The sequence below is a fragment of the Engraulis encrasicolus genome, chromosome 1 (assembly GCF_034702125.1).
Source record: "Engraulis encrasicolus isolate BLACKSEA-1 chromosome 1, IST_EnEncr_1.0, whole genome shotgun sequence".
In the NCBI taxonomy this organism is placed as follows: Eukaryota; Metazoa; Chordata; class Actinopteri; order Clupeiformes; family Engraulidae; genus Engraulis; species Engraulis encrasicolus.
This window is the reverse complement of record NC_085857.1, coordinates 9,537,889-9,557,310: the sequence shown is the minus strand read 5'-3', so window position 1 is coordinate 9,557,310 and position 19,422 is coordinate 9,537,889. Positions and strand designations below refer to the sequence as shown.

The window sequence follows — 19,422 nt, the reverse complement described above, 5'->3', positions numbered from 1 at the left end:
GAGGTCTCTGACAAGAGACAAAATGCCATCAAGCTCAAAAGAAGTCTGGTTGCTTACATCTAACCAAGTCTTTCGACTAAGAGAAATCTGGACAAATTAGAATCTTCACAGAAACTAGAGGTGCTCCGATTGCTCGGCTGCCGATCATGACCGGCCGATAATGGCCAAAAATAGCCTGATCGGTGATCGGAAAAACATGCCGATCAAAAAACCGATCGAGAGATATTAAATTCCTCACGCAACCATTTGCCTTTACACCTGGCGCTACATGTAGGCGCTGGCTCTGCACAGCTGCAACTGCACCAAAAGAAGGCATCTTTGCTTATCTATAACTTTTCGCCATTCCCCCCTTCATTTCCACCATTCATAACCATATCTGCATCAACAATGATCTGATTTTCCGATCCATGCGCCGTTAACCTGACAATGTAATTTGCGATTGAATACTCGCCAGTGAGCCATGTTACGTTATAACCTGTGTAGTTGCCTTGGTCAGCACGCGACAACTTCACGTTGTCAGCACAAACATGTCAGTTATTGTTTTCAAAGTTGTAATTGGCAGTCAGTCGATTAGTTTGATAGTCGCTGAAACACCAAACGGCGACAGATGTGGTTAAAACTTGAGAGAGAGATTCAGAACGGTAGTGGAGCACTGCAACTGTGGACGGTGACAGAGAGGGGAGGGGCTCTCCTCACGAGGCTGCTCATTTAAAGCGACAGGTTGTTTTTTTTCTCGTATGTGGAAGACTATTTGATGTAATGTTTCAGTTTCAATTCAATCTTAAATAGTTTAGTTATTCTATGCAATAACTTATACATTGATTAATACTGTAGACTGTATTACCAACACTAGTCTGAAAGATAATAATAATAATAATAGCCTAATAATAGACATGTGCAAATTAAGATTGATTGGTTTATGGGCAGAAATGGTATTCAATAAGGATAATTAATAGGCTATTAAAAAAATAGGAAATCATTTTTGTGATCGGCAATGATAGGTAATCGGCAGATAAAGATTTTTGGTGATCGGTATCGGTGATCGGACCCAAAAAATGGTGATCGGAGCACCTCTAACAGAAACCGATGTTTTTTGTTGGGTTGTTTTTATGATCCCCAACATACAAATCTAGGGCTGCAAAGGTCATATGAACAAAAGACCTCCTCATACAGCTCAGCATTTAAGTCTTTGACCAGCACCAGCCATGCTTGTCCACTTCACAGTCCAAGATGGACATTACATTTCTCCTTTAAACAAAAGAACTCATTCTATTCATTCATTCATTCTATTCTATGGACGGGAAGAGCGACAAATGTGTGTGTGTGTCTCTCGCAGTAAAGGACCTCTTGCCGGCTGTGTGTGTGTGTGTGTGTGTGTGTGTTTGTTTGCCATGATGTAACAAACTTGCCGGCTGTGTGTTTGTGTGTGTGTGTGTGTTTCAATTCACAGTATAGGAGAACATGCCAGCTGTGTGTGTGTGTGTGTGTGTGTGTGTCACAGTAAATGACCACTTGCTGGCCGTGTGTGTGTGTATGTGTGTGTGTGTGTCACAGAACCAGAGCACATTGCCGGCTGCTGTGTGGGCAGTCACAGTGACGCGGCTGCTGCTGCAAGGAGAACAAATCTCCCTCTGTCAGCCACAACTAATCTGACTCTCGTGTCCGCAAATACACTTAGCTAAACCTGGCTAAACACGGCCTAGCAGGCTAGGGCTAGGGCTATACACAACCCAGCCAGCCAGCAAAACACATACAACTTTCTAGGGGTGTAAATGAAATCAAAATGTATCGATGCATCAAAGTATCAGCCGGCGATTTAATCGAATCGCATCGTATCGTGGGGCATTCTTACATATCGAAAATGATCGAATCGCTGGCCCCTGTGCAATAACCTAGCTCCATAACACAATAGTCGTGGAAAAGTAATTGGAAAAATCGATACCGTATTGTATCGTCATGACTTTCTGTACCTAATGCTGGATGAAATCGGCACTGTTTGTTTACAACTAGGCTAGCGAAGTCAGGAGGATAATGTTTAAATTCCATTGACCGGGTGAGGTGCAAGCATTAAAAAAAAGGTGTGGGGTAAAACTGAGGGCCGGCAGGGTATTAAATAAAGTGTGGGGTGAAAGCGAGGAGGGTAGGAGGGTAAACTGGAACTGTGACAGGAGAAAGCAGCAGGCCCAGGCGGCGTGCGTCAGCTGTTCTCTTTGTGCTCAGCAAGCAGCGCAGCCTGCCAGTACAGTATAGTACAGCCCAGACCCAGCAGCAGAAGCAGCAGCAGCAGCCGCATCATTAAAGGGAAGATTATAGTTCAGCTACGGTTTTGGTCGCTAACCACTGTTGATGTTATCGATCGGTAGTTGTCAATGGGAAATTGCATTGCAAACAACAAAGTAGCTAATCTAGTTAGCAACTTTGTTTTTTTAGAAACGCACCAGAGAGACCCAGCAGCAGCAGCAGCAGCAGCAGCAGCAGCAGCAGCAGCCACCGCATGATTAAAGGGTGGTTTATGCCTCGAGATCAGCGTCACTGCATCATGATGCAGTGAGCCGCGCAGTTAACGGAGTGAAGCCCCCCCCATCACGCAGGTACTCTGGGGCACCTCCCCGAAATTGTGTCTCGACGCAGGGAGCGACGGCGTGAAAGGGCGAAAATAGGTCTCTGATTGGTCCTCTCGACCAGCCTGCTCTGTCCTCGAGTCGAGAACAAGCGCTACTTCCTTGTTCTAACCTTCGTCGGTCTACGGACTGTGAGCTCTTCATTAAATAAGTTGCCCGTGCTTTGTTGTTTGATTTATTTACACGAACCAAAGACAACACATGCGCTTGCAAGTTACGACGCTGAAGTTATTTGGACAGTTGAACAGTGGTTCCGAGGTCGAGGAAACATTCCGCTTCGTCCTCGACAAATGAGCCACTTCTTTGTTCCAAACTACCACTGTGGCTGCCAGTGCGATCAAACATGCACGTGATATAAAGATTTAATGTTTCATTTTCATTCTCGTCGAGTCTGTGATGCTAAAAAACAACCGACACGTCTAGTTTACTCTTTGTATTGAAGGCAGTTTCAGCGTGGAATGACATCGCGCAGACCGTGCTTCAAAACAGGGCATAAACCAAAATTAACTGCATCATGGCTGCGACAAGCTCACTCTGTGGCACAAGTAGGAAGCATAACCCGCCCTTAAGGGCCCAGAAGGCTGTGCAGCACGGTGCCATGGCATGCTGTTTATACAGTGGACAGGGGTGATAGTGAAAAAAAATCCTGAGCCTGAACTTTTTCCCCTGCTCTAACGACGACTGCAAAATACCGCATAGTAACGTAACATAGGCCTATTTTGACATATTATTCAAACATTTAATAGTCTTTTTATTATTATTCAAGCCTGATAGTAGAAGAAAACCCTGAACCTGTCACACTTTCTGAGATAAGAATAACCTAATGGCTAATTATAATCAATGTTTTTATTTTTGCAAACTCTGTCAAGCCTGAAATCAGGCATGGAGCCTGAATACGATCAGCCCTGCATGCTGTTAGTGGAGATGAGGCAGGGGGAAGCTGCAGAAAATAGGAGAACGCAAACTAGGAGGGTTTCTTTTTTTTAGCCACACACAGACACACAAGTTATTAGAAGAGTTTTATTAGTAGTGGGCTAGGCCCTATTTCTTTTATTTCTTCTTTGCAACTGTAATCCCCTCCCCATACATTACACACACATGGGCAACATCAAGGAGTGAAAAATAATAATAATTTTTAAAAAAGGAGGACAGCCTCAGAACTGATGAGAAACCAGTGCAAGAGGTAGACAGCCTGAAAGGAACAGAGAGGCTAAATAAGGAAATAGAGAAAGCCTCGGTGAGCGAGGGAGAGATCCAACTGTGCGTTGTTTTAGAGACTAGGATGGGCCTGTCTGTGATGGCGGAGGCCTATAGGAGATTTATGGCCAACTTCATTACAATGCATTACACTTAGCTGACGTTTTTTATCCAAAGCGACTTACACATACAGTGCTATTTTACAGGGCATTGGTTACAGTCCCTGGAGCAATTCTGGGGTGAAGTGCACTCAAGGGATGCATGGAGGGGTAGGTAGGGAGAGGTGTAGGGAGGGGTAAAGCCTTAGTACTGTATCATTGGGGTAGGATTCGTAAGACTACCTCCCTAACCAGTGGGCCAGAGCTGCCCATGTTGTACGATTTCAACATGTAGTTGTATTGCTCAACTCACACTAAGCTTGACTTGTCTGTACCTGAATGCATCATATTTTGTTTTTAGTTCTTTAGCCTGGTAAACCAGCGCCACCCACTGGGCGCCGAAAATGTTCAGCTGCGAGTGGGTCTGGCCTCGGATCTGAGAACATTTTGAACACTGTGCCCTGAGTCTGGCAAAACCAATTACAACGCAGAGATTTGCTATGAATCAAAGCGGGCGGGGTTTTGAGGGAGTGACGACGAAGCTTGCAACACCGTTGGAAAAGCACATCAACGGCAAAGACCGCCGATTGGTCAGAGCGCCGGCACGGTTTGAAAAAAACAACAGGTTGTTCTCATCAGCAATCGTCCGAGGTATCGTTCATCAGGGGCCAGAATAAATTACTCCGGTCACACATTTAGGCTGGTTTATCAGGCTATCAGTTCTTATCAGTTCCTGAAGATGTGTCATATTTTTGTTCAGATCTTGCTGACAGGGATGGTTTATGACTCCATGGGCCCCAGGGCCAGACAACAAGAGAGGCCCCCCACAATGGATGCTACTAGTTTAAAGATTCAGGGATTTACTTCAGATGTTTGAGAGCCGATGTTGTTCAGGATTCAGGGGTTTACCACCTGAGAAATTTTGAAAATATAGTTGATAATATAGGTGTGATTTTATCGCAATGTGAGAGACCTAGTCATCAGGGCCCTCCTTGACTCTTGGGCCCCTGGGCCTGGGCCTGGGCCCGGTAGGGCCGTGCCGTAATCTGGCCTTGCTTTCTGAGATCCTGGCCAGAAATTGGGGCATGGGTTTGAATATTGTTTGACACGACTTAACATCCTCCAAACAGTTCTCGTGGGGTGGTGAGTCACCTTTCTAACAGCTGTGTCTCAGTAATAGAATGCCTGTAATTTATCATCATTCAATATGACGCCAACACTCTACTACTACGCATCTCCTGTGCTGTTCAATCTTTCTGTCTAATATCAGTTGTGACCTCTATAGCTTTTTATTGTTGACAAATTTTCATCATGTCTCCGCAAGACCACCAGCAGTGACGGCTGCTGAACACTTTCCTAGAGTGCCACAGACAGCTAAGCATAAGGGTCAAAGACGTCTTTGTCATTCAGTGTTACGGACACCTTCCGCCGAGTCGACTGTAACTGCAAAAAAACATGATTTTTAAATTGTTTCAAGTGAATGGATGACAGCAGAGGCTTTCATGAATTCCCTGTAACAATAAATAAATAAAAAGAGCCATGTTTTTTTACAGTTACAGTCAGCAGAACACATCCGTTACACTGGATGACAATGCCATTTTGCATGTCTTTGACCCATAAACAGAGGTCACGACAAAACTAGTTGAGGTAATTGAGCGTTAATAACCAGCCGTGACTGACTGACTGCAGAAAACTTCACAACAGTAAGTTACCACAGACAGTTAAGCATTAGCGGTAGTTTAGTTTTAATTAGCCATTGGCTGCTGGGACACTGTACTGCCTCTGTGGTGGAAAGTCAAACGGGGGCACGCAGCCAAATGTAAAGTGACAGGCCGAGGCCCTGAGGATGGATTAGACTGATGTACTGTCTATCTGGATCAAGACGAGGGAATGACGGCCCGACCAGAATCAGTCCTCAGGCTCGCTTACATTGGGCACTTACTTACACAACTCAAGTCAAAGCAGAAATCATAAAAAGACCTCTTTGCAGGGGCAGAGCTATAGGAGGAGCAAGCAGGGCATTTGCTCCTGTTGTCAGGGCCCTAGAGTATTGGTGGAGGGGCCCCCATCATGACCTTGGCAGGCCTTTAAGTGTTTTGCCCTGGGGCCCCGTGTGCAATTGTTCCGCCACTGCCTCTTATTCAGCCATTCCTACAGTTCAGAAACCTCACTTCACAGTGGAGCAGCGGTCTACAATTATTTTTCTGCAAGGGCCAAATTATGTTGCGCAAATGAGGATGAGAGCCAAACAAATCGTCCGACCGTATGGCCACAGATAGCGTTTTCATTTGTTCGAACCTCATGGCGTGCCAAATGTTTGCCATGCCTGGGCCGGATCTGGGCCGCGGACTGCCATTTGAAAGACCACTGCTGTAGAGAGTTGATTAAGTCACTGTGAACGTAATTAAATCAACAACACTGCGTGTTGGGTGTGCTGTACTGCTGCTGATGCAGCGATGTAGTTACAGCATTGCGTTCCATGCTGCAGGGCAGGATGTGGTAGAGCACGTTGGCAACGTTGGTAGAGCAGGGCCTGGGCTGGCGCATCACTAAATATTCACGCTACACTGGGCTGTCCTGCCTTTGTATTAACAAATGGCTAGGGACTTCAACTTCGGCTGAACTCATTATACTCGGTAGAAAGGGCAGCTGCTGACATAAGACAAATAACTTGGACTGTTTTGTCCTTGTCTCAGTCTTAAGTCAACTTCAGCTGAACTCATTAGTCAGTAGTATACCCAACAGAAAGAGCAGCTGTTGACATGAGAACATCTGAGACAAGGACAACGCAGTGCTTTTTCCTATTATATCACTTCCTTAAATCATTGACGACCACTGGTAAAAATAAAATAAAATAAACGCTGTCTGTTACCTAACAAACACATATCAAAACCTTCTCCAATATAGTGACTAGTCGGGTTGGTGGGGGGAGTAATTAACCAGTGTTCTCCCCCATCCTCCTCCATCAACCGTATCTCACTCATTTCGTGAAGTATTCACGAAAAAAATTGATTAATTTTCGTGGTGCATTCACGTTATTTCCCGCCTTTCTATTCAAGTGAATAGGCAGCGTGAAAATTAATCTATTATTTTCGTGAAAACTTTACGAAAGGCGGGCAATAACGTGAATGCACCACGAAAATTAATATATTATTTTTGTGAAGACTTTACGAAAGGCATGAGATAGGGCTCCCTCCATGACTGAGGTACCTACCCTGAGCATGATACCGTCCCACCCCACTGCTCCCTTAGGGCGGCATTGAGGTCTGCCCCCTTGCACGGGTGAGGCATAAATGCAACTTCACTGTGTGCAGTGAACACTTGTGTGCAGTGGAGTGCTGTGTCACAATGACAATGGGAGCTGTAGTTTCCCAATCAGGCTTATCTCTGACCAGTAGGTACTTAGTTCACACCTAGCTATATCATGCCACAGACAACAGGGAGACTTGCTCAAGGTGGCCGTGGGACTCGTAGGGCTGTAACAATATTAAATCCAATCAAGAAATCGTGATACTCAAGAGTCATGATACTGAATTGCAATGCAGTATCTTGATACGCTCTTTTAAAGTTCTGCTACCCCTCAGTCCTGGAAAGAACAACATGATATGATGTGATCGCGCTTTCAAGCTTCACTGCTTCATTTGCCAATTCTACCAGGGATTGACATTATTAACCTCTTGCTCACTGACCACAGTGGCTAGTGTCTAGTAGGCTAGTTTTCCAGAGCCAATAGCCATTCAGACTGTCTACTAGCCACAGTTTTGTTGCCATTATTTTCTTAGAAGTATTTTCTTCACCATAATACATAGAAGCTCAGAAAATGAAGTGATAAAACAAGACAATTAGTGCTATAAACACAGTGTGCTATTGAATGAGATCACCTACAGAAGGCTATATCAGACAAACAGAAGCTGAATGATCTTTCTTGATCCTAAACTAGGGGGCAAGGTATATTCTATTGAGATATGTCATGCACAAGAATAACTTATCTGCCAAAGCAGGTACTACCCATGGCCAAGTTTCACCCATTTCCCAATGGCAAGCCCTGCCAACTAACTGACAGTCACTGATAAGGGCTTTGTCAAAGCAAGTTGCACCAGGAAATACCTCAACCAGCAACACACAAGAGACACCACCAGACCCAGGAAATCATGGAGAAGATCAGGATGATCACTGAGCAGTAGGCGTCAAACCTCAACATTCAAACGTCGGCCCACATTCAAAACATTCAACTTGAAATAGCAAAAAGCTTTTGACCTTTGAAAGACTGAGGAAATGTACAATCTACTTTGATTAGCCAGCCTATGCTACAAACATCAAACCATGATGAGACAGTGTGATGGGGTGGTGATGTGATTTACGCCTCTCTAAGTGGGTGATGTCGTGTCTATTGTCTGTGAAAGACAAGTGATCCCTTCCTGCGTTTGTAAGGAGTTTGCAAAACATGATATAAAACTCAACTGTTGATGTATACTACACACTTACATCAAGTCCGCTCGGTGTTTGTGGATGATGGCACAGAATGCTAGGCCGTCTCTGAAGGACGTTGTCATGTCTCTGATTTCCACATCGTTGTAGCCCTCGCATTGTATCCGACACCACTCCTGGAGAGCTTTAAGCGACCCCATCGTTGGACACGCATACGAACAAAACGATTCAAAGCTCCGGTGTTCCGATGACACGCGATCCAGATGAAGAACTAGCAGAGACAAGAGAGTGAAGTAGTGGGCGAGCCTTGTCTTGGATTAGTTAGCTCAGTGGGACAACACCCGATATCACATCCGAGACTGGACTTGACAAGGTTGTTATCTGAAATCACTAGCGTCAGTGGGTTGTCAAATGTAGCCACGAAATCATGGTCGGTCATGCATCAATATTTTAAAGAATAAAAACCCAGACGATTCTTCTTGCCACCCGACACTGAACATTTCTGTCAGCTTTGATGAGACCCAGCAGCTAACACTGGAACGCTTTCACATAGCAACACAAAAATAATCACCCAGGCAAATTGCACTGATTCAAACGCAGTGTTGAGTTACACACACGATAATTGCAAAAGTTTAAAACCTAAAAGCGTAGAGGTTGGCCTAAAGTTAAGGACACGCCGCCTCAACAGTGCCGTAATGACTACGAGTGTGGACAACTTCAAGCCAAACTTGAAGTGCGAAACAGACGCGGATTTTTTGCTACCGCTAGCAGTATTAGCTAGCTCGACGCAAAAGCCTAAACGTTTACGTTTCTATTGCATAGCCATACGGTTAGTCCAAGTTCCCTCGTTTGTCATTGTTCAAGGTGTCATCAGAAAAAATGTGCCCCGGTCCGTGCAAACATTTTCCTTTTAGATGTCTTAAATCCTCATGTGTCCACAGTCCAGGCAGGCAGCCAGCCACACAGCCTATAGAGAGCTATTCAGTTCCGAGGACCAACACACCGCTGCCGCTGGTTCACAGCACCACTGACTGACAGGTCCGCATAATCACCCAGCCAGACCAAACTAGTCCATCTTACATCAGAGCTTTGCATTGCACCCAGACCAGTAGGCATACTGTAGTGCAAGACATCTAGATATAGCGTCACATATGCTGATATGCACATACACAGGCATGATGGTATATCGATGTTCAACAACAATCATTTATCACAAGATGACAACCTAATCGCTAGTGGTTAAGTATATGGGCTCTAGATCATAAGGTAACAGGTTCGAATCCCACCCTTCCTCTCCCATTTTCACTCCATGGCTGAGGTGCATTTGAATAACCCCACACTGCTCCAGGGACTGTAGCCAAAATAACTGTAGGCCTACTTAAAATCCTGTAATTAAAAGTAACTACGTTTTGGATAAAAGCGTCAGGTACATACAAAACGTAACGTCATATCTCTTTCACTCTCACACACACACACACACACACACACACACACACACACACACACACACACACACACACACACACACACACACACACACACACACACACACACACACCTATGATACAACTAATCACGTATAATTATTTTTACTGTTGCATAATCATTCCAGATGTCACTAAAATAGTTCACATTTAAACAAGTGAACAGTTGAAAATTGAAATCATGATCTTGCATCTATGATCTGGGAAAGTTCGTTCAAGTGAGCTCTCGTGTGGTCCAAGTACAAACATCGCGAGACCGTCCATCTGCTCAAGGAATCCCCGAAAGATGGCGGCGCCGCCAGACGAGGGGAGCTTGGAGTCGCGCATCAGTGAGTCATACTGAGTTTTATATCCATGCAGCGATGTTTAAAAGTTTTTTCGTGGGTGACATTAATTCTGAGGCCAGGCTGGGACAGCGTTATGTTGGCATTTGTCTTAAGACAGAAAGATCACTTGAAAAGAGACCTCAGTGCTACGTCCATCGGTAACGTTAGCTGGTTGTGTTGTTAAACAAAATTAGCATGCATCCTCCAAATGATTTTATGGATGCCCAGCTTTGTGACATAATATCAACGTTTGAAACACGATTTGCTGAGAATGCCAGCTAATTAATATACCCGGGCATCCACTTACAAGTTCCGGTTAAAGTGCGTATAACCGTGGTAGACAGCTTTTTAGCTAACACTGAATTGTAGCCTGTGTGTAGATTATGTGTCAGTGGAGAATTGGGAGGAGTCACTTGTGGCTAAAGTTGACGTGAAAATGCTAACAGGAAGGCTGGAAGGTGGATAGAATATTCCATCGTATACTATGCGTTGCTTATCGCTTTACAGTTCGGTGTAAGCAGTCTGAATTAAATGTTTTTCAGGCTTGACGATTTTGATTGAATTGGTGATCATTTTTGGTTAGAGTCGGTAATGCTAAGGATATTGTGCAATTCCTCCTGAAATTACTGGTTCCTTGTTGTCTCGCATGCTTCAGAGCAAGGGGTTTCATTTCACTCACAAGGTGATCAAATTCCTCTCGGGCATGGTTAACTGTTAGGTGACTGGTCTTTTTTGCTTAGCAGCGTATTGCTCCATTGTTGTCATCTGAACTGATTCAGGATATTGCTGTTATAATTGGCACAGTCATTTTGGTGACCATGAAAAGATATGGATGAACGCCTTTTAAATAAACTACAGCTCAATGCAGAATACCTTCTACATCAAACTTCCATCTTGTTTATTATGCATGTAACAAATTCAGGCAAGGCAGAGGTTGGTGCACGACAGCATTCAATGCCACAACCAGGGGTGTAGCAGCAAATGTTGGGCCCTATGTACAATCAGCTCCAATGGACCCCCCCCCCAGCCATATATCTGTCTAAATCGGACTGTGTGGGCTCCCTATATACATGGGGCCCTGGTGACTCAGTCACACTTTATCCCCCGAACAACACCCGTGGCCACAACGCCTACTCTAATGTCGTCATGACTCTCCTCTTTACAGACAGAACATGACATGTGTATTCTTCGAATTCTGAGCAACTTTTTGTGTCTCAAACCTGTTTTAGACAAAGCCACAAACCCCCTCAATAGGGAGACGGATTGGGAGAGCATCGAAGCTTTCTGTGAACGACTGAATAATGACCCCGAAGGGTAAGTCCACGTTTTAAGTGTTCTCAACTTCAGCAATAATGAATTTCCCTGAATTACTTCAGGTTATCAGCAGTCGTACCATACGACTTGTGTGCTTTCTTAATGGATGTATGGTGTCAGACTTTTTATTTACAAGACCAGCGGCGAGGAAACAACCATTGCCATTTGAGCATTTAAAAGTTTGGTCCCAATCTTCATTACGTTCCCAGTTTGAGCATTAAGCTTACAATAGAAAACCACTGATTCCTTCATTGTCTCATTTTGCGCTGTTTGAGTGTGACTGCTGGTGCAACTTTACTGTTATTGGTCCATCACTGTTACTTGTCCTGTCTTGCACTTTGATGTCAGCCTGTAAATGTCAGTCCTGTGTGTGTCTGTCTGTGTCCTTTCATGGTATAGAGAGAGAATTGTGATTTCATTTTCCTTGTATGACTTGTAATGGTGGGGTGGCCTCCGCGCCAATGTCTTATCCTGAGCGTATCGCTCAGTGCGTAATTCCAAAAGCGGTATAATGAAAAGGAAGAAAGGAGTCGCACACTGGAGGTGAATGCAGAATCAAAAACAGTATTAAACAAAGCCGAAAAAAGTAAATAAAACCGCCAGACAGGGGACAAACGTTTCGGGTCTAGCCCATCATCAGTCTGTCGGTTTTATTTACTTTTTTCGGCTTTGTTTAATACAGTTTTTGATTCTGCATTCAGCTCCAGTGTGCGACTCCTTTCTTCCTTTTCCTTGTATGACTTGTGCATATGAAGAAACTGGCAGTAAAAGCTGACTTGACTTGACTTGGTGTTTGTGTCTGCAGTCCTCAGCTGGCCACCAGACTGCTGGCCCACAAGATCCAGTCGCCTCAGGAGTGGGAAGCCATGCAAGCCCTAACGGTACGTTGTTCATGACATGACGGAACCCAGCCAGCAAGCAACCACGCCACACTTTTGAATGGAGGTGGAGGTCAGGAATAGAAACTGAGACCTCAAACATTGTGGGCCAGATATTTCCACTTGAAGCAAAGTTTGAACATGTTTAAAGCTATACAGTGCCATTTCTTTAACATTTGAACATGGCATGAGCATGGTATTCCATGACTGAGGTACTGAAACGTTCAGTGGATTCACTACAGTGGTGGGAACTTACTTAAAAAATGATTTTGTGGTCATTATTATTATTATTGATTAATTCTTTTGTTGTTAGATATGTGGTAAGATTGTTTGTCATACATTTCCTTTACCTCTGTTGTCAGTCTCTCTCTGCAAGTGAAATGGTTTTCTTAACTGAACTTGCACCTGAGGCACAAGTGACATCAGCTATTGTGTTGAATAGGGATTCATATTGTGTGTGTCTCTCTCCAGGTGTCATACGGCAAGCTTGTGTTTTGAAAGCATTAAGGTCTGTTTTGGGAAAATGTACATGACTTCTGTACCATTGTTTTTCCAGGCGCTGGAAACGTGCATGAAGAGTTGTGGGAAACGATTCCACAGCGAGGTGGGGAAGTTCCGCTTTCTGAATGAACTCATCAAAGTAGTCTCTCCCAAGGTACACCTTCTTACCTTCATACTTGTCAATTACAGAGCCATGTTCTCTCCATCCCCACATTAGCTTTTAGTAAAAAGCCAGTGACAGAATTGCAGAAGCATCATGCAAAGTAAAAGCCTTTTAGCCTTTTGTTTGTCATTCGTCTCAGTTTCCAGTGTTGACTGATCTGACTTTGAGCACCAGTGTCTACCCAAGTGTGCAAAATGGCTGCAGTTGACTGACCAGACACAGAGTATTTCACAGACAGCTGTGACTGCTGCAATATAATATAAGTCTGCAACAGGAGGGGGCTGAAATGGCAAACTTGGTAAACTCCAAATTGTATGTTATGATCACTAATGTTAGGAAGTGAGGATATTGTGTTTCTCAACAGGGGTGCCGGGGGCCCCCCTCAGGGGTGCCGCGGAAACGTGGCTGATTAATAAATTGTGTAATAAAATACATATTTGTCTAAATTGATAAGTTAATGCTAGTCAGTGGAATCTTTCATCTGCCATTTACGCACAATAAAGTAAATATAGGTCTCCCCAGTCAGCTGCGACTTTGAACGTAGGTCGTGTGACGTCTCCAAATGTGTTACTTTTCTAAGCTTGTGTGGTATCGGATGCGATGCCATGTTACGGCTTGTTGGTTTGGGGTGCCTTGAAATTTTTCATGAATTGAAAGGGTGCCTCGCCTAAAAAAAGGTTGAGAAACACTGTGTTAGAGAAATAAGCAGGTGCATGGAAAGTTCAAGGGTGAGAGCGGTGTGCCTTATTCCGTGTGCAAACCTGCTCTCACCCATGATTACCAATGTTGACAAAACATTCTCTTCCTGTAGTTAGCTGGAATTGCTGTGAAAGGGATACTGCACCGTTTTCGAAAATAAAATAATTTCCCACCTCCCCTTTCTCTTTATTTTCTGCCTATTGACAGTACATTGTAGATTTTTGCAGAGGGCCTTTGTCTGACTTTTCCCGTGTTCATATCTGAGCATAAAATAAAAGTACTTAAATTTAAGGGCAATTAATGAGTTACTCATCCTCTCTCTCTACTAAATTCACAGGGCTGATGGTATTCAGGCTCCATGCCTGATTTCAGGCTTGACAGAGTTTGCAAAAATAAAAACATTGATAATACTTAGCCATTAGGTCATTCTTATCTCAGAAAGTACATGTTCGGGGTTTTCTTCTACTATCAAGCTTGAATAATGGTCATACACAGGCTATTAAATGTTTGAATAATGTGTCAAAATAGGCCTACGTTACGTCACTATGCAGTATCTTGTCGTCGTTGTTAGAGCAGGGGAAAAAGTTCAGACTCAGGATTTTTTTTCACTATCAACCCTGAATTCATCTGTTGTATTTGTGTGGTGTTCAGTATTTAGGCTCTCGGGCCCCTGAAACGGTGAAGAAGAAGGTGTTGGAGGTCATGTACAGCTGGACCCTAGCACTACCAGAAGAAACCAAAATATCTGATGCTTATCAGATGCTGAAAAAGCAAGGTGAGCTAATATTCCTGTTATAAATAAGAATGAGATGCTGAAAAAGCAAGGTGATCTTTATATTCCTGTTATAAATAAGAATGAGATGCTGAAAAAGCAAGGTAAGCTTAATTCTTATTATGAATAAGAATGATAATGGGGCGACACTGGATGTATTGCGTTACATCTAGTCAAGATGCATGAAAAATACATGCTATCTTTTCAATTTTTGCTGCGGTGCTCTGCATCCGTTATAGCCCCAACATAAGTGCCCAATTCACGTGGTCATCAAAGCATGCTGGGTTTTCTGCTTAATGTTTTTTATTTATTTATTTGTTCGTTTGGCTATTCAGTGCAGACTGCCTCTATTTGATCAGGGGTGAGTTTCTCAAAAGAGAAATTGTAGCCTGTTAGCAACTTCGGTAGTTGCCAATGGGAAAATGCATTGAAAACAACAAAGTAGCTAATGTAGTAAGCAACTTTGGTTTTGAGAAATTCACCCCAGATGTGTCTTCTGAATGTGAGTCATCTCAGCTGGACACACCTCAGAGGTGACAATGACCTCATCCTGCTTGACGGCCTTTGCCTTCTGCAGTGGTGTTATTTCATTAGGCCTACACAGTCGCCCGCTGCGGGATGTGGGTCCCCACAAACACCCCATAAACCTTGAGTTTTATTATCCCGTTTATATTGACATTATTTTTTGAACATGCTCATGGCCCTTGCTAAGTGATTGTATCTTATTGTATTTTTTATTGTGTCTTAATGTATTTTATTGTATCTCCACCATTTAAAATCGCTTACTGCTTGCTGTAACACATCTTGTTAAACGCTTGGCCGCCTGTGTTGTTGGTCTGCAGTCTCTGGTTATGAATTGGTTTTCCACTACCTAAGTGGCAGATTCCTTCCCTGTAAGAACAGGAAGCAGTTCCTCTACGTCTGCACCAATTGTGTGATACTCCCAGAGGTTCTATTTTAGACCTTCTGCTATTTCGCCCTTGAATATGCTTCCCCTTGTCTACCACTACCACCGCGTAGCGTAACCTTTGTGTCTACTCTGATACTTTAAACAAACTTTAAACAATTTGTAGATAAATCGTACAAATTGTACATTACACTTAGCTTGTATCCAAAGCAACTTACAGGTATTTTAGTTACAGGCTATTGCTTACAGTCCCTTGACGTGGCTCAGGGGCACTTCAACCATGGATGAAGGTGTGCCGGTAAGGGTGGGATTTGAACCTGCAACCCTCTGATTTAAAGGCCAGCGCTCTAAGCATTGAGCCATGGCTGGCGGCATAGCAATGTGTGGCTGTTTCATCCATTGTACACCCACTACAGTATACTATGTCCCATGTGTATACGATGTAACTATACTGACTGTATAATGTGCGAAATGGAAGCAGGTTTGCGGAAACAACTTGCATAAGCTGCTGCTATTGTGAACCACTGGCCTGTAGAAAATCTGGGTATAATATGAGCGTGTCCTAAGTGGATGGAAACCTCTTCTCTTCTCTTCTCTTTTCCAGGCATTGTGAAGCAGGACCCCACACTTCCTGATAACAGCCCCCTTCCGCTCCCGCCAGCCAGACCCAAGAACGCCATCTTTGAAGACGAGGAGAAATCAAAGGTACAATGAATGGGACAACTATTTCTTATCCGATAGTTTGACAGAAACACTTTCACAATAAAAGTGATATTTAAAGAAAATGAGTTTAAGTAACCTTATGAAATGTGCTACACAAGTACAATGTGACTTGACTTGAATCTGGTCTTCTGCCCTCCACCCACACCCCCCACCCCCCCGCTATTAAATGCTGTCACGCCTGCACTACCCACCCCTATTTCTTAACTGCAAGTCAGACAAACTTTCACAATAAAAGTAATATTTCAAGAAAATGCAGAGGAAAAAATGTAACAGAACCTTAACTCTGCAAAGACTTTATTTCTTAGCCTTATTCAGGGTTCGTACGGTCATGAAAAACCTGGAAAAGTTATGGAATTTGAAAATTCAAATTTCCAGGCCTGGAAAAGTTATGGAAAACGTATTTTTGGTCAAAAGTTTTGGAAAAGTCATGGAAATCCATCCAGTGTTTCATCAATTATCTTTATGAAGTTGATGCCACGGCGTAATAAAATCTAAATGTCCGAGTTCTCGTGGAAATGTTGTCTAGTGCAGGCTGCGTCTGCCTAATCATATGTTGCCAAATTGAGTGGGTTTCAAATAACGCATGTTGTAATGGCTCCAGGCGGGTTTCAAGCATTTTTGGCGCTAGAAATCAGTCACACCTGGCAAGCCGCCTCGTAACGCGCGAGCTAGATTTAGTGTGTGCGTGGTGGTGAGAGATGATCATAGCTCTAATCCTAGAAAAGAAATGTGGTTCTGTACGATATTACAGCATGTCGCGAAGTGTTACTTCAACAATGCGCGGCTTAACTTTCTGAAAAGATGATCAACAATGGCCGGAGAGGACGAAAGTTGTGATGTGTCCGTCCGATATGGGCGAAGCAGCGGCACTTGTTAGCCACCTGAAGGGCAAGATACAGCAGGCGGTTACCTCCTCAGCTACTAACAGGTTAGCAGTTAATACGCGTTTTAAAATATTTAGCGGTTCCACTGAAACGTAGCTAATGCCAAAAGGAATACAATCCTAAGACCTGTTTGGTCTTGGTTTAATTTGCCAGATAGGGCACCAAGCGAACCTTTATGCTTTCGGTAAGCCCCGAGATTTTGATATTGATAAGCAATGCACCTGCTGCCTGCGAGTGAACTTGTCCAGTGTGCTGAAAGATTACATGAAATCCGTACAGTAGTCTATGTGCAGCTGACCGCGAGCCAAACGATTACCAATGTGCATGACGCGCCTGTTTTGGTATAAACGGCAGCGTGACTAGAGTTTGAAAAAGTCATCTGTGTCTTTGTTTTCAAATCAGTCAGATCGTTGTAACATCTCCTTGAGTGGGCGTCAGACTAGAACTATGCCACGAACAGTGTAGTCTCTCTCTCTCTTTTTTTTTGCTCCAGCAACGACCACAACAAATGACAACATTATCATTCTTACAGGAGCTTTGGACTGTTGTGCTTAGGCAGGTGTAGTAGGCAGGCCTATGATTTCTTACTTGGGCAGGATGAGCATTTATCCATCTCCATAGAGAGCAGCATGTTGATACAAATGTGTCTTCATGATGATTTCACGACCTAATTTGCTATAGGCTGGCCTAGGCCTATTCATTTTCACTTCTGACTGTACATTAGACAAGCGAATTATATAACATTGGTGAATAATAGCAGAATTAATGCAATACAACATGAAGTATAATGGTTGCTTATAGCTTGTAGTAAAAGATAACCTATAGTATGAATATGTTTATTGTTTACATATTTGTAATATAGGCTATGTAATATATAATATAATATGCCATAGTCTATAGTATAAATATATACAGTAATTACATATTTATAATATAGGCTACGTAATATAGCCTGTAATATAGCCTAATACGCCCCCACCCCCCGCGCGTGATTGGTCATTGGTTTTTCGGTCCTGGAAATTCAGAAAAAGGTTTTGGAAAAGTCATGGAAAAGTCATGGAAAAAAATTGGTGAAAAAGTGTATGAACCCTGCTTATTCCATTGTTGATTACAAGATATAATCAGTCTGACCTATACTTTTTGGCCCATCCTGCAACTTTTTTGTTGTTCTTCTGTGGTTGTTAACTAGTGTTCTATGCTCTGTATTGCATTTTACTATTTTACTTTTTACTGTCTGTATTTTTTTTCTTAAAGCACATCAATTGTATTTAACCGTATGGAAATGTGCCACGCAAGTAAAATGTGACTGGACTTGCGTCTGCTCTTCTGCCCTCCATTTCCCCCCCTGGTATTAGACAGAGATTCTTTAAGTTTATAGAGATATGCCAATGTAATAGGTTGCTATGGGCACTTAACATGTGCAGGTTGCAGGGGTTCCAGTCTGCCTAAAGGGGCGTGTCATAATACTCCTAGCAATGAATAGAACAGTCATTAGGTCTGCCTAAAGGGGGATTTCCCCCCCCCCCCTTGCAATTGTAGAACCCGGAAACAATGGGCCAATGGAACCTCTCTCTCTCTCTCTCTCTCTCTCTACTCTCTCTCTCTCTACTCTCTCTGGTATTAGATGCTGTCACGCCTGCTGAACAGCACCCACCCCGAGGACCTACGGGCCGCCAACAAGCTCATCAAGGAAATGGTGCAGGAAGTGAGTGGTTGGAGGCGTACCCTTCTGTGCTTTTGTTGCTGTTGCTGCTGTTGTCTTTCCTCTGGTGTGGCCTTGGCTGCAGGTGCAAGCTTGTGAAAGCCCATTGGGAAACTCCAACTCCCATTGTCATTGTGACACAGCACTCCACAGCACACTGCACACAACGAAATTGCATTTATGCCTCACCCGTGCAAGGGGGCAGCCCTCAGTGGCGCCCCATGGGGAGCAGTGCGGTGGGACGGTACCATGCTCAGGGTACCTCAGTCATGGAGGAGGATGGGGGAGAGCACTGGTTGATTACTCCCACCCACCAACCTGGCGGGTCGGGAGTCGAACCGGCAACCTCTGGGATGCAAGTCTGATGCCCTAACCGCTCACCCATGACTGCCCACACTTGTGTGTTTGTGTATGGGTTAGGGCTGCACAATATATTGAAAATGTATCGATATCGCGATATCACAGCTTGCTATATACGTATCGCAAAAGTTGTGCACATATCGCAAACAGTTTTTAATTTTTAATTATAGCAAATTTGGTGAGAAGCTTATAAAGATGCATTAAAAATGTTGTCATTTTAAGTTGATGCTGTATATTAGCCATGTGTTTTCCTAATAAAAAATAATGTCGGCAATAAGACATTGCTCTCAGTTGTTTTATACACGATAAAGTGTAGAATGACAAGTAGAGAGGGGAAAATATATGATATTAAATATCGCGATTAA

General features: G+C 43.6%; 2 protein-coding genes across 7 annotated transcripts in view; one reads left to right on the top strand and one right to left on the bottom strand.

Moving 5' to 3' along the window:
- Positions 1-9,361, bottom strand: part of micall1a (MICAL-like 1a) — a 40,791-nt gene extending 31,430 nt beyond the window's left edge. For 4 of the 5 annotated variants that reach the window (XM_063196666.1, XM_063196657.1, XM_063196680.1 and 1 more), the window contains exon 1: positions 8,402-9,361. In XM_063196666.1, coding sequence (XP_063052736.1) covers positions 8,402-8,544 — 143 coding nt within the window. In that variant the 5' untranslated portion in view covers positions 8,545-9,361. The remainder of the gene's footprint in view (positions 1-8,401) is intronic. The other variant, XM_063196648.1, reaches the window with a different exon arrangement.
- Positions 9,362-10,075: 714 nt separating this feature from the next.
- Positions 10,076-19,422, top strand: part of gga1 (golgi-associated, gamma adaptin ear containing, ARF binding protein 1) — a 28,727-nt gene continuing 19,380 nt past the window's right edge. Inside the window, exons 1-7 of one of the 2 annotated variants that reach the window (XM_063196712.1) lie at positions 10,076-10,157; positions 11,384-11,468; positions 12,274-12,349; positions 12,903-13,001; positions 14,361-14,484; positions 15,993-16,093; positions 18,620-18,700. In XM_063196712.1, coding sequence (XP_063052782.1) covers positions 10,115-10,157; positions 11,384-11,468; positions 12,274-12,349; positions 12,903-13,001; positions 14,361-14,484; positions 15,993-16,093; positions 18,620-18,700 — 609 coding nt within the window. In that variant the 5' untranslated portion in view covers positions 10,076-10,114. Of the gene's footprint in view, positions 10,158-10,232; positions 10,313-11,383; positions 11,469-12,273; positions 12,350-12,902; positions 13,002-14,360; positions 14,485-15,992; positions 16,094-18,619; positions 18,701-19,422 lie in introns of those variants that run through there. The other variant, XM_063196704.1, reaches the window with a different exon arrangement.